Genomic DNA, 14,823 nt, shown 5'->3' with positions numbered 1-14,823 from the left:
AAAAGTTTGAGAAGTTAGAGGGTTGACATGTTGTGGGGTTGTTAACCAATGTCATAAAACAATATGTGTACTACGGTTTCATGAGAAACTATTTGTTCTTTAAGCATTCACCTGAAGTACAATAAAAAATAAAAAAGTTCGGTGGAAGGTAGAACTTGTAAGTGATGAACCTGAATATCTGGCTGATGAGACTTCTAAGCTAGATCTTAAAGGGACCGTGTGGTTTCTCCTTGCTGCTTATACTAAAATGCGAGAGGAAAGAGATAGACTTAAAAATAAACTGTGCAAAATGAAAATAGAACTTAAAAGATATAGAAAATCCTGTTGTACAAACTGAGGTCACATGTCCTAGGATGCTCACCAAGGACGTGGCTACACAATCTTTTGTTAAATATATTAAGCCTTTGACTGATAGATCTAACCAACTACCACAGCAGAAAACCTATCAGCTTAGACTGAAGAGGACAGAGAAAGAACAAAAGGAAAGAACACCATCTGCCTCTTGGAATTCTACAGGCAGGAAACAGGCCAAAGGAGCTACATTTGTTGTCCTCCAAAAAAAGAAAAGGACCACCCTTGGAGCAGCTCAGATATCAGCAGAACTGTTGGAAGGAGCATGGGAAGCTGGGCCTTCTCAGTTTCAAGGGATGGGGACATGGTCTCCTGGATCTCAAAGGGTGAGGCCACAGCCTCCTAGGTTTCAGAGTCAGATCTTTGCCAACTCAGTTCCAGAGTATGGGGTTGATGTTAAGATGTGCCAAGGCAATGGAGCCACAGTCCAAAGCTGAGGGGGTGGGGCTACCATGCCCAAGGGGTAGAAGAATGGAGCTTGCCATGGGCTGAGGGAGTGGGGCTGTCACTCAGATGGAGAGGGAGAATGGAGCCACCCAAAGCCAAGGGAGCAAAGTTACTGTACCAGTGGGCCTAGAAGGTGGAGCTGAAGCCCAGGGCTGAGGGATGTCCACCTAGAATCCAGAGGGCATGGTCAACACCCAGAGCCTGGAGGGTACGGCCATTGCCTAAATGGTCTCAAAGAGAGGATTATTTTCAAGCCTTGAGAGATAATGTAATTTGTTTTGCTGGGTTTTGTACTTGCTTGGTGCCCGTTATCCCTTCTTTCCCTCCAGTTTCTCCATCTGTAATGGAAATGTCTACCTTGTGCCTGTTCCACCATTGTACTTTGGAAACAGTTAACTTGTATTCTAGATTTCAAAGGTTCACAGATGAAGAGGAATTTTGTCCCAGGATGAAATAAGCCTAAAGTTTTACCCATATTTGAAAGTCTCACCCATATTTGATTTAGATAATTGAGAAGATGAGATTTTGGACTTGGAGTCAATTTAAGACTTTGAGGATGATATAATGGGGTGAATGTGTTTTACATGTGGCAAGGACATGAATTTTTGGGGGCCAGAGGGAGACTGAATTGTGTCGCCCAAAAATATGTGTCAACTTGACTAGGTCATGATTCCTAAGTATTGTGTAGTTGTCCTCCACTTTGTGATCTGATGTAATTATCTTCCATTTTGTTACGAGTTGTAAATCCTAACCTCTGTCTGTGGTTATAATCCTATTTGTGCATAGGTTGTAACTGCTATTGATGAGGCAGGATTAGGCTATGTTTGTTATGTTAATAAGGTAAGATTAGGCTGTATCTTGAATCAGTCTCTTTTGAAATATAAAAGGGACTAAACAAGCAGCAAAAGAAGCAGAGATGGGGGAAGAGAGATGCCAAGCCACGTGAACATCACCCAGGAGCGGAAGCTCAGAGAGACAAGGACCTTCCTCCAAGCCGACACAGAGAGAAAAGCCTTCCCCTAGAGTCAGTACCCTGAATTCAGGCTTCTAGCCTCTTCAACTATGAGAAAATAAAATTCTGTTTGTTAAAGCTACCCACTTGTGGTATTTCTGTTATAGCAGCACTAGATAACTAGGAGGAGAAGGATTTTATCTGTTTGGGGAAAAGGATAGGATGGGGCAACTTGAGCAAAAGGCAGAAGGTGCTAAAGTGCACACCTTACACTTAAACAATTACAACTCCCTCAACCCCCCCCCCCCACCCCATTTGTTTATGTCTTCTATCTCTATCAAGACTAAGCTTCTGGAAAATAAGTATATTTTATGTTTGTTTGTATTTCCCCTTTTTGTAACAGAGTGCAGCTCATAAGAGTTCATTAAGTGAATGAAGTGCCAAATGAGTAATACAGGCAAAGAGTGGTACAGAAAGTGAGAGGTGGCACAGATGACAAATATTTATTGAGAGGAAGACAGATTAACTGTCCTCCAAGAAATTAAACACAAAATTGAAAATTTTTAATCAATCAAAATTTCACACATTATGCCAGCTACCATAAGCAGGATGTTAACATCAATTATTAGCAGTTCCTCTGAGAACTAAATACCTTTCTCACCTGTAGCCACTCTCTTTCTATCAGGGCCTCAAAACCATGGATGGTCCTGCTTCTTGGTTCCAAGATAATCTGGGCCAGGGAAGTAACTTGAAGTGTGGAATCAGTTCCTTCTGTTCCATGAATCAATACTGATGCTGCTTCCCTGATAGGAAAATCCAGAGTACAAATGTGATACTCCCTACATGGTCAATGAACTCTGTTAATAATAAGCATTTACTAAGTACAATGTTTTCAGGGTCTTAGGCAGTCTGCTCTGTCCAGTAGGGTTTACAGTATAAATAAGGCATATGATAGAGAGATTCTCTCGGGGGGGAGGAGTTGGGGGGTAGATACAACTATAACAAGCCTCACATTTCACATGGCAAGAACCCCTTCAAGCTATAACAATTCTTATACAACATTTTAGCTGAATTTTCTCTCCCTTTATAAAACCAAAAAACAGACTTTATCATTCCGGGTGCTCTACCTTTTCTGCATTAATAGTTGATTAAAGTCTTTTCTCATCAAACCTAGAAACATACACTTAAAATTATTTTTCTGTATCTCTCTGACCTTGATTCTACCTTTCCACCATCAGCTGATTTCAAGGACACCTTCAGAAACTGTAATGAATCTGGGAAACAAGTCCTGAACCACACTTTGAAAAACATGAAAAAACACAAACATAAAACTGTCAATCTAGAAAGTAGCAATGATACCCACTATCTCACAATAACTATGAGATTTCTGGTACCCCATTATTCTAAAGAGAATGAGAGGAAATACCAAAAACTAATTAGCTACATCTTCTCTCCCTTTTATTGAAACAATATTGAAGAAAATTTTGGAAAAAAGAAAAATAAGTTCCGCATCTCTACATAACAGTTTCACGATCGTATACTACCATCAATTCTTTTCCCATGTACATATACACTTACATGGTTATAATAAAAGGTAATTGCTTATTATTTCTACTTTTTTATAAACATTTTCCCATGTTTCTATGTCATCTTTAGAAGTATTGTTTTAATGGTAATACAATATTCTATTAAGTGATGAACTATAATATACTTAATCTTATAGTTAAACATTTAGGTTACTGCCAATTTTTGTTACACCATAGATGATGTACATAGCTTGTTGTCTTCTGAATTAGTCAGGTCTTTTTTATTTGAAAATGACAGACTCTCTGAAGCTCACCTGTGGTTCTTAGGATAAAAATCTAATTACTAGGCTAAAAGGTACGAGCGAATATTTTAAGGCTTCTGATATATACTGGATACATATCTCTTAATTACCTGTGGGATATTCTGAATTTAATTCAATTAATTTAAGGCCTACTTTTACATTTTGAGTACTTAGCTATAAGGACAGATTTTAATGGAGGTACAAATAATAAGCTAACACATACCAGAAAAGGGAACCCAAAAATGGCAAAACAAAACCCCCAACCCTCACAAGAGTTTTGAAATCCCTATTTGTTTCAGATCATCAACCGAAACCAAACAAAGGTGAAGATAATAAATACTGTTCTGTACCTAGGGTAGCCTTGATCTGTATCACCTGGTTATTATGGCTGAACATTTAAACAATATTAAAATTGTGATAAACATCTATTACAATTCACTTTCCATAAGAAAACAGAAGCCTCTGTATTGATCATGTAAGAGGAAATCTGGTAAACTTAGGTTAAAAAGACATGAAACCCTTAATGTTAACATCTCCCCATTCTGTATCACTAACTTCCCTGCCACAGAACCTTGGTCTTTAATTCCTATATTTTATTAGCTACGCGAGCTTCATCCTAAAACAAAGAACACTGAATGCCTGGGAATCCTGACACCAAACCTGTTCTTGGCTCTGTCACTAACTTACCACATGATGTTAAGCAACCCACTCTATTAACAATTTCTCTCTAACCATGAAAAATTACATTTATATTTTCCTAATTTGGAAGCATCAATAAAACAAATTAAACTCTCGAAGAAAATTGTCACCCAACTATGTGGTGGCAATACTTATACCTACCTATTGTTTCAGTGGGAATCCCCTTCTTAAAAAGGGCATTCTAAGCTTCTGCAACAATTTATACCAATCCTTCTGCCTCTGTTCAAGTCTTCTGCCTCAAGTCTCAAGGATTAGCAACCTTTAACTGAGTGAATACACTAAAATCACTTCATATACTTCACATCACTAGCATTATGTTTTCTCAACTTGAGATCCAGATATAATTGCACAGTAGTTTGTAATAAGATATTTGAAAGATCAGAAAAAATCATTTTACTGTGTAACAAGATTACATTTTTTCCTTTCATTTATATTTCGAAAGTAAGGAGGCAAACTTGGTCCTCTGAGACAAGAAGAAAACTTTCATTCCTTTCTACAGTTTAGGAAAAGGAAAATTGATACATTCACAATTTAAGGATTTTATAGGAAAAACAGGTCCTTTAGTATTTAAAAAATTTGTCATAGAAAATGTGTATATATACATGGTTGGAATTCATTCAACAAACATTATCTATTAAATGCCACAATTTATGTACATACCCCATCTGTAACTCAATGGTATTAACTATCTTATATATAGTACAGGCATACCACATTTTATCGTGCTTCCCTTCATTGCACTTGACAGATACTGTGTTTTTTACAAATTTAAGGTTTGTGACAACCCTGCATCAAGCAAGTCTATCGGTGCCATTTTCCAACAGCATGTGCTAACTTACTGTCTCTGTGTCACATTTTGGTAATTCTCGCGATATTTCAAACTTTTTCATTATTATTATATCTGCTATGGTGATCTGTCATCAGTGATCTTTGATGTTAATTGTTTTGGGGCACCACGAACTGTGCCCATTTAAGACAGTGAACTTAATCAATAAATGTTGCATATGTTCTGACTGCTCCACGGACCAGCTGTTGCCCCATCTCTTTCCCTTTCCTCGGAGCTCCCTACTCCCTGAGACAGGCAATACTGAAATTAGGCCAATTAATAACCCTACAATGGCCTCTAAGTGTTCAAGTGAAAGAACGAATCACATGTCTCTCACTTGAAATCAAAAGCTAGAAATGATTAATCTTAATGAAGAAGGCATGTCGAAAGCTGAGACAGGCCGAAAGCGAGGCCTCCAGTGCCAGATAGCCAGATTGTGAATGCGAAAGAAAAGTTCTTGAAGGAAATTAAAAGTGCTACTCCAGTGAACACACAAATGATAAGAAAATGAAACAGCCTTATTGTTGATATGGAGAAAGTTTTAGTGGTCTGGAAAGAAGATCAAACTAGCCACAACATTCCCTTAAGCCAAAGCCTAATCCAGAGCAAGGCCCTAACTCTCCTCAATTCTATGAAGGCAGCAAGAGATGAGGAAGATGCAGAAGAAAAGTCTGAAGCTAGCAGAGGTTGGTTCATGAGGTTTAAGGAAAGATGCCGTCTCCATAATTTAAAAGCGTAACGTGAAGCAGCAAGTGCTCATATAGAAGCTGCAACAAGTTATCCAGAAGATCTAGTTAAGATGAAGGTGGCTACGCTAAACAACAAATTTTCAATGTAAGACAAAACACCCTTATATTGGAAGAAGACGCCATCCAGGGCTTTCATAGCTAGAGGAGAAGTCAATGCCGGGCTTCAAAGCTTCAAAGGACTGGCTGACTCTCTTGCTAGGGGCTAACGCAGCTGGTAACTTTAAGTTGAAGCCAACGCTCATCTACCATTCCGAAAATCCTAGGGCCCTTAAGAATTATGCTAAATCTACTCTGCCTGTGCTCTATAAATGGAACAACAAAGCCTGGATGACAGTACATCTGTTTACAACATGGTTTACTGAATATCTTAAGCCCACTGTTTAAGACCTACTATTTAGAAAAAAAGATTTCTTTCAAAATATTACGCTCATTGACACTGCACTTGGTCACCCAAGCGCTCTGATGGAGACGTACAAGGAAATTAATGTTGTTTTCATGCCTGCTAACACAACATCGATTCTACAGTCCATGGATCAAGGAGTAATTTTGACTTTCAAGTCTTATTATTTAACAAATACATTTCATAAGGCAATAGCTGCCATAGATAGCGATTCCTCTGATGGATCTAGGCAAAGTAAATTGAAAACCTTCCAGAAACTATTCACCATTCTAGATGCCATTAAGAACATTCATGATTCATGGGAGGAGGTCAAAATATCAACATGAACAGGAGTTTGGAAGAAGTTGATTCCAACACTCATGGATGACTTTGAGGGGATCAAGACTTCAGTGGAAGAAATAACTGTGGTGGAAACAGCAAGAGAACTGGAATTAGAAGTGGAGCCTGAAGATGTGACTGAATTGCTGCAATCTCATGATAAAACTTAATGCCTGAGGCATTGCTTCTTATGGATGAGCAAAGAAAATGGTTTCTTGAGATGGAGTCTACTCGTGGTGAAGATGCTATGAACATTGATGAAATGACAACAAAGGATTTAGAATATTACATAAACTTAGTTGATAAAGCAGCGGCAGGGTTTGAGAAGTCTGACTCCAATTTTGAAAGAAATTTTACTGTGGGTAAAATGCTATCAACCAGCATCGCATGCTACAGAGAAATCTTGCATAAAAGGAAGAGTCAATTGATGCGGCAAACTATATTGTTGTCTTATTGTAAGAATTGCCACAGCCACCCCAACCTTCAGCAACCACCACCCTGATCAGTCAGCAGTCATCAACACTGAGGCAAGGCCCCTCACTAGCAAAAAGATTATGACTCACTGAAGGCTCAGATGATGGCTAGCAGTTTTTAGAAATAAAATATTTTTTAATTAAGACATGTACATTGTTTTTTTAGACATAATGCTATTGCACACTTAACAAGACTATAGTATAAACATAACTTTTATATGCACTGGAAACCAAAAAATTCACGTGACTCATTTTATTGCGATATTCGCTTTATTGCGGCAGTCTGGAACCAAATCTGCAATATCTCTGAGGTATGCCTGTAATTTATAAAATGATCTGAACATAAGATATAGAATAGGCCCTTAACATAATATGCAAACATATGTCTGGATAAAAGCAAAGTCTAGTTATCAATATATGTGACATTCAGGAACGCTGAAATGCACTTTACCTGTCGATACACTGAGCTGCTAAACAGGCAGTTGTCAGAATCTCTTTGATGTGAGTCAGCCAGTTTGAGGTCTCCAATTTACTAAGCCATCGGTCCATGCTATGTGTTTGGTCATTGCAAGCTTCCACAAGTTTAATTAAGCTCTCCTGAAGAATGTGATACCTTTCAAAAACAAAGATAGAGGAAAAAATTAAAAAAAAGGAAAACAGAATGATAAAGGAAAAAACAAACCAAAAACTCAACCTCCAATATATCCAACAGCAAAAGTAGCTCAAACTATGTTAAAAATATTTATCTTGCTATATAGTAACCTGAGGATTGAAAAACTAATATTTAAAAATAGTTGCAAAGATGCTTAAAATGCCTGTCATGATAAACTCTACCACATTTGAAATTAATCTCATTTCACATAGGTGAACTGCCTGACTAGAAGAGAGGACCAAAGTACTGCACTTTGTGAAAGGTCATACACATAGCACCACTTACATTTGGCATCGTTTCCCCATTGATCTAACACGAGACACTCTGGGATCATTAGTGATGTACAAGGCCATCTCTGATCCCATTTTGCTTTTGCTTTTTTTTTTTAAACTCCAACTCCCACCACCCAGAAGCACTTACAAACCATTAATTTAAAGTGTAAACAAGAGACAACAGAGGTGGAGGAAGCAGGGTGTGAGAACAGATGAATATATTTAAATCTCTAATGTATTTTGACTGAGAAAAATATAATTATATGTAGCATATCTGTTCAGTAAGTTTGACCACCATCATCTACACTGGAGCAGACCTTGTGGTGATAGGATTTCAGAGCAAATTTAGAGAAAGAATGGCATTTGATAATACTCACCTGTCTACAGCCAAGATAAGTCTTTTGTTTAACTTATAAAAAATACAATGAGAGGATATTCAGCCATTCTTTTACTCTGAGTTAATGCGTAGGTTCATTTAGACACTTATGATTTTTGAACCACTAAGGGCCCAACAGGAGTCTCCCTGGGTGGCACAAATAGTTAAGTGTCATACTACTAACTGAAAAGTTGGCGATTAAACCCACCTAGGGGTGTCTTCAAAGTAATGCCTAGCAACCTGCTTCTAAAACATCCTAGCCTTGAAAATATTATGGAGTGCAGTTCTACTCTGCATACAGGGACTGAATCCACTGCAACTAACAACAACAAAAACAAGGGTCTACCCACTCTAATTAACTTCAAGTAAGAGTCCATTACTCGCTTTGGAATCTTTTACCTCTCAATCGACTTATGAATTCGCCTCCACTGGGGATAATGAGCCTCTTGTTCAAAGCCGCCTCCTTTGGCTCTAGCTTGCTGAGCCACATTTAGCGATCGGGTGTCAATGATGTAGCCCCGTTTTCCTGCCCGAAGGGTAGCATTTATCAGCTTCTCATCTTCCTTGCACCGTCTCCCATTTGTGCCAGTGAGTGGCTGACCACTTCGCATAATTACCTAAAAACATAATACAGTTTAAAATGCAACAGCAGCTGCTTTTAAAGTTTCTAAAAACAGAGATGAATTAGCTGGATTAAAAGTATCTCAAAAACAATTCTGTGACACTTTTGAGATGGATCTGATCCTAAAACAAAGAAATGTTTCCACGTATTGACAATAGTTAATAACTGTAAAATAAAAATAGGTCTTGTAATTTTACAGTTTTTCTTCCTACAATCTCAAAATACTTTCACATAATAAATTATAGTATCAAATATTGCAATTCATTTAGTCAATGAACTGAATACCCAACAGACCTGGCCCTGTAATGAAGACAATAATAGCCTATTAGCAAGTAAACCTTTACTTCAACTACATAATATCTAGGGTTGGCAGGTTTTAGCAAGTATAATAAAGAGAAAAGGCACCAATGGTGAAGTAGAAAACTCTATGCACTATTCTTCTTGCTTTGGAAAGCATTTTCAATATTTCAAGAATTGCTTGTCTATTATTTATTCTGCAGTTGCCCTCTTCTATCCTTTTCAATATTCCAGGACTTGAGCACCTGTCTCCAAAGACCACCAGCTATGTTTTTGAAAGGTTTACTTTTGAAACTTTTCTCAAGAAATCAATATAATCATCGACCACAATGATCTCTTCCCTGGTGAATGGTTTAGGGTTATTCCAAGAGACCCTATAACATATACTGTTACCTTAACTACCTCAAAATTTAACATGACCAAGAAAGGTCAACCACAGGATAACATTACTCTGAACCAACTTCTTTCAGACAGTACTTACCATTTAAATGGAGGCAACATTATATTTAACATCAGTTGTTAAAACGCTTTATAATAAATCCTACTGAAGGACAATACGACTGGGCAAGCAAGACAGGTAGTCTGATGATAACATAACAAATTTTTAAAAATTGATTTATCTTAAATATCCAGGTTTTTTACTTATAACCAGGGGTAAAAGGAAAATGGGAGATGGCTATAACTCCTCCACTAATTTATTATCGGTCTCAAAATCAGAAGCAGAGTTTACTGACTAAGAGAAAATGAAAAGGGAGAAACAAATTTAGAAAATATTTAGAAAACAAATATTCTGCTATATCCTTTTTAAGATATCATTCAAAGACAGTAAAGTATAACAGAGCTATCACATGCCTATTCAATTCGACTTCCAGATTTATTTAAATTGTGACTAATGACATGTCACGCTTCTCCCTTTTGAAAATGTCTGCTCAATTCACAGTTCACATGGAAATTTGGTTAGAATAATTAAAATAAAACGGTATGGATTGAACTGTGCCCCCCAAAAATGTGTGCTGTAAATCCAAACCTCTATGCCTGTGGTTACAACCCCATTTGGGAATGGGCTGTCTTTGTTATGTGAATGAGGCAGGATTAGTGTAGCATGTGTCTTCAGTCAATCTCTTTTGAGACATAAAAGACAAGACAAGCAAGCCAGAGAAGCAGAGACAGGAGAAGAGAGATGCCAACCCACATGAAGATGGTCCAGGAGAAGAAGCTCAAAGAGACAAGGACCTTCCTCCAGAGCCAAGAGAGAGAGAAGCCTTCCCCTAGAGCCAGCACCCTGAATTCTAACTTGTGGCCTCCTAAACTGTAAGAAAATAAATTTTTTAAAGCCACCCATTTATGATATTTGTTATAGCAGCACTAGATAACTAAGATGTAAAGTGTTGTTAACATTATTATGGATAGAGAAATTTATTTTTCTACCTCAAGAATGTTGTAAGCATCAAATAAATACTAGTTCTCTCTGTACTGTGTCTTAAAGATAAACCTATCTGCATTTTTCTAAGGTTGAACAGCATCTTGGAAAGAATTCAGAGTCATATCTCAATCCAGGGCTTTGAACCCGTTCTTCCCAGTTCAGTCATGGACAAGGAAGTGAAACCAGAAGAGATTCGAATTTTGAAAATTTCAGTGAAACAGAACGATAACCAGAACGGGAAAATTACAGGTCGAAGACCTGCCAGAAACTTAATCTCCCTCTTAGAAAACAAGGGCAGCGTATGCACTGCACAGCAACCAAATCTCTTACCTGTTAGATTAAAGCAGAGTCAGAAACAGCAGTGCCCCGCTCAAAGATGGTGACCAACCACGCTGCTTTGAATGTGTGTCGCTCTCCACAGTCCTGCTGATAATTCAATCTCACACATCAGGCTCCTGAAAGGGCTCGCTATGCCTCTTCCAAGCCTCCCATTCCAGGGCTTTGACCCATAATTTTTCCCATTCCGGTTACTGTTATGGATCACTCAAATTGTAAAAATTCAGCTCTGTTCTGGTTTCGCTTTGTCAGTCATGGCTTACCTGGTTCAAAAAAATTCAAACCCCTTTCCTGATCACAGAAAACACCCTACACCTATTCCTTAAAGTTTAAATAAAGGAAGTCCTAGCAGGAGAGACTTGACTAATCACTTCAATGAAAAGGTTCTCAAACCAAGCCTTTCAGTAGCTCAAACAGTAGTGCTGTACACTTACCATTCCATTTTTTTTATGATAATAACTTAGTACTGGGAAGCGTCCTCCATGTCGAAATGTAGCTACCTTTCTTACAGCTTCATCATCAATGGAGTTGGGTACTATGACAATCGGTGGGTAAGAGAGGCAGACAGCAAATTCCTTATTGATATAGCTTAGCCTCCATTCACTGGTCTGAAAAACACAAAACACTTCAGGGCTAAACAAGTATTTCAATGTCACAAGATAAACTGAAAAATTGTAGAGGATTTTAAAGACTTTCACACAATAGAGAAACCATCTCTCAGGAATTTCTCTAGCCTACATAGTCATGTGTCACTTAACATCCAAGATAGGGTCTGTGAAATAGGATGTTAATGTGATTTGGACGTTGTGGGAACTCTATATTATTTGCCAGGCAAATAACCTCCCTCTACAATTTACTGTGGAGCACCATTATATGCCTGGCAGCACAACTGCTTTGTATACAAGAGACATGAGATACATGTGTTGCATGTGGGAAGCTGCTGCATTTTCCACGTCCAGTTAACATCCACTACATCCCATTCTCCAATCGAGATTTCTGAACCCTATTATAACCTCATGGGACCACGGACATATATGCAGTCAGACATTGCCAAAACAGACGTTACGTGGCACATGACAGTACTTAAATACTTCGAGAGAAAAAGAGCTCCATTCTTCAGGGTCTGCTTTCTGCGTTGCTGAGCAGCCCTAGTTCATAGAAAGTTCCTCCTCATATTGACCAAAATCTCTCTGTAACTTCCTCATACTGAGCAAAATCTGCTCTTTAACTTCCTCTTGGTTTTTACCATGATTCCAGACAACACAGGACAAGTTCCCTATTTTACATGGCACCCTATCAAATACTGAAAAGACAGTTTTGCCTCTAATTAGTCTCCTACTCTCCAGTTAAATTTAATAAATATACTTATAAGGGCTGTGATTACTAGGGTCTGCATCACACCATTCACTCTTTTCTGGGTACCATTTAGTTTGTTAATTGTCCTGTTAAAGCATATCACAGGAAGACTGTAATCCTCCAGATAATGCTTCACCAGCACAGACTACAGCTACTACCTACATCAAATTCTTTGTTCCTTTCTGTTATTTAAAAGGGAGAGAAATATAGTAAGATTGGTAATGTCTTTCTTAAAACAAAAATGACTTACTACTAAGAAAAGTTATAGGAGTAAATGAAATCTAACTCAGTATGCTAAGGATGGAAAACTATTTCTCAAATGGTAACTTATCTCAAGTATCAAAAATGAAAATGAGATGAAGATGGTAAAAAAACTTTTTACAATTAAAAAAAAATCAAATTATGTATACGTAAATTTCCATTTGTTCCTATAAATCAAGAGGCCTGACATATCGGCCAGGTTGTTGTTGTTTGGTGCCGTCGAGTCAGCTCTGACTCTTAGCAGCCCTATGTACAACAGAATAAAGAACTGCCCAGTCCTGTGCCATCCTCACAATCATTGTTGTGCTGGAGCCCATGGAAGCAGCCATTGTGTCAATCCATTTCATTGAGAATCTTCCTCTTTTTCACTGACCCTCTAATTTACCAAGCATGATGTCCTTCTCCAGGGACTCGTCCTTCCGGATAACATGTCGAAAGTACATGAGACGAAGCCTCTCCATCCTTGCTTATAAGGAGCATTGTGGCTGTACTTTTTCCAAGACAGATGTGTTCGTTCTTCTCGCAGTCCATGGTATATTCAATATTCTTTGCCAACACCATAATTCAAAGGCATCAATTCTTCTTTGGTTTTCCTTATTAACTGTCCTCATGAGCACAATTAGGTGTTCTGGAATTCCCAGTCTTTGCAACGTTATCCGTAATTTGTTATGATCCACACAGTCAAATACCTTTGCATAGTCAATAAAACACAGGTAAACATCTTTCTGGTATTCTCTGCTTTCAGCCATGATCCATCTGACATCAGTAATGATATCCCTTGTTCCATGTCCTCTTCTGAATCCGGGCTGAATTTCTGGCAGCTCCCTGTTGATGTACTGCTGCAACCATTTTAATTATCTTCAGCAAAATTTTACTTGTGTTCGATATCAATGATAGTGTTTGATAATTCCGCATTCTGTCGGATCACTTTTCTTTGGAATGGGCACAAACATGGATCTCTTCCAGTCAGCTCTCCAGGTAGCTGTCTTCCAAATTTCTTGACATAGACAAGTGACTGCCTCTAGCGCTCCATCCATTTGTTGGAAAATCTCAATTGGTATTCCATCGATTTCTGGAGGCTTGTTTTTCACCAATGCCTTCAGTGCAGCTTGGACTTCTTCCTTCAGTACCATCGGTTCTTGATCGTATGCTACCTCCTGAAATGGCTGAATGTTTACCAGTTCTTTTTGGTACAGTGAGTCTATGTATTCCTTTCACCTTCTTTTGATGCTTCCTGCATCGTTTAATATTTTCCCCATAGAATCCTTCAATATTGCAACTCAAGACTTCAATTTTTTCTTCAGTTTTTTTCACTTTGAGAAACGTCAAATGTGTTCTTTCCTTTTGGTTTTCTAACTCCAGGTCTTTGCACATTTCATTATAATACTTTGTCTTCTCAAGCTGTCCTTTTGAAATCTTCCATTCAGCTCTTTTATGTCATTATTTTGTCTGTTTGTTTTAGCTACTCTATGTTCAAGAGCAACTTTCAGATTCTCTTCTAACATCCATTTTGGTCTTTTCTTTCTTTCCTTTCTAATGACCTCTTGCTTTCTTCATCTATGATGTCCTTGATGTCATTCCACAACTCATCTGGCCTTCAGTTGTTAGTGTTTAACACGTCAAATCTGTTCTTGAGATGGTCTCTAAATTCAGGTGGGATATACTCAAGGTCGTATTTTGGTTCTCATGGACTTGCTCTAGGTTTCTTCTGCTTCAACGTGCCCTTGTATTTGCGCAATTGATGGTCTGTTCCAGTCACCCCTGGCCTTGTTACGACTGATATTGAGCTCTTCCGTCGTCTCTTTCCACAGCTCACTAATGCCTAGGACATTGATGTTTATGCCTTCCATTTCATTTTTGATGACTTTCAATTTTCCTAGATTCATACTTCCTACATTCCATGTTCCAATTATTAATGGATATTTGTAGCTGTTTCTTCTCATTTTGTGTCATGCCACATCAGCAAATGAAGGCCCAAAAACTTTACTGCATCTATGTCATTAAGGTCGATTCTACTTTGAGGAAGCAGATCTTCCTCAGTTGTATTTTCAGTGCCTTTTAACCTGAGGGGCTCATCTTCCGGCACTATATCGGACATGTTCCACTGCTATTCATGAGGTTTTCACTGGCCAATTTTTTCAGAAATAGACCCCGTGGTCCTTCTTCCTAGTCTCTTTTAGTCTGG

The 14,823-nt window shown here is 38.2% G+C and overlaps 1 protein-coding gene across 3 annotated transcripts in view; it reads right to left on the bottom strand.

Moving 5' to 3' along the window:
- The window catches only part of MTMR9 (myotubularin related protein 9), a 135,966-nt gene that overhangs the window by 79,498 nt on the left and 41,645 nt on the right, over window positions 1–14,823 (bottom strand). For 2 of the 3 annotated variants that reach the window (XM_023736748.1, XM_023736749.1), the window contains 4 exons: window positions 11,456–11,629; window positions 8,743–8,960; window positions 7,495–7,656; window positions 2,403–2,553 (listed from right to left, as the gene is read on the bottom strand). In XM_023736748.1, the coding sequence (XP_023592516.1) occupies window positions 2,403–2,553; window positions 7,495–7,656; window positions 8,743–8,960; window positions 11,456–11,629 (705 nt within the window). The remainder of the gene's footprint in view (window positions 1–2,402; window positions 2,554–7,494; window positions 7,657–8,742; window positions 8,961–11,455; window positions 11,630–14,823) is intronic. The other variant, XM_004382203.3, reaches the window with a different exon arrangement.

Source organism: Trichechus manatus, unplaced genomic scaffold (genome assembly GCF_000243295.1).
Source record: "Trichechus manatus latirostris isolate Lorelei unplaced genomic scaffold, TriManLat1.0 scaffold00091, whole genome shotgun sequence".
NCBI classification, from domain to species: Eukaryota; Metazoa; Chordata; class Mammalia; order Sirenia; family Trichechidae; genus Trichechus; species Trichechus manatus.
Note: the sequence above shows the minus strand (reverse complement) of the source record. Positions and strands in the feature narration are given on the sequence as shown.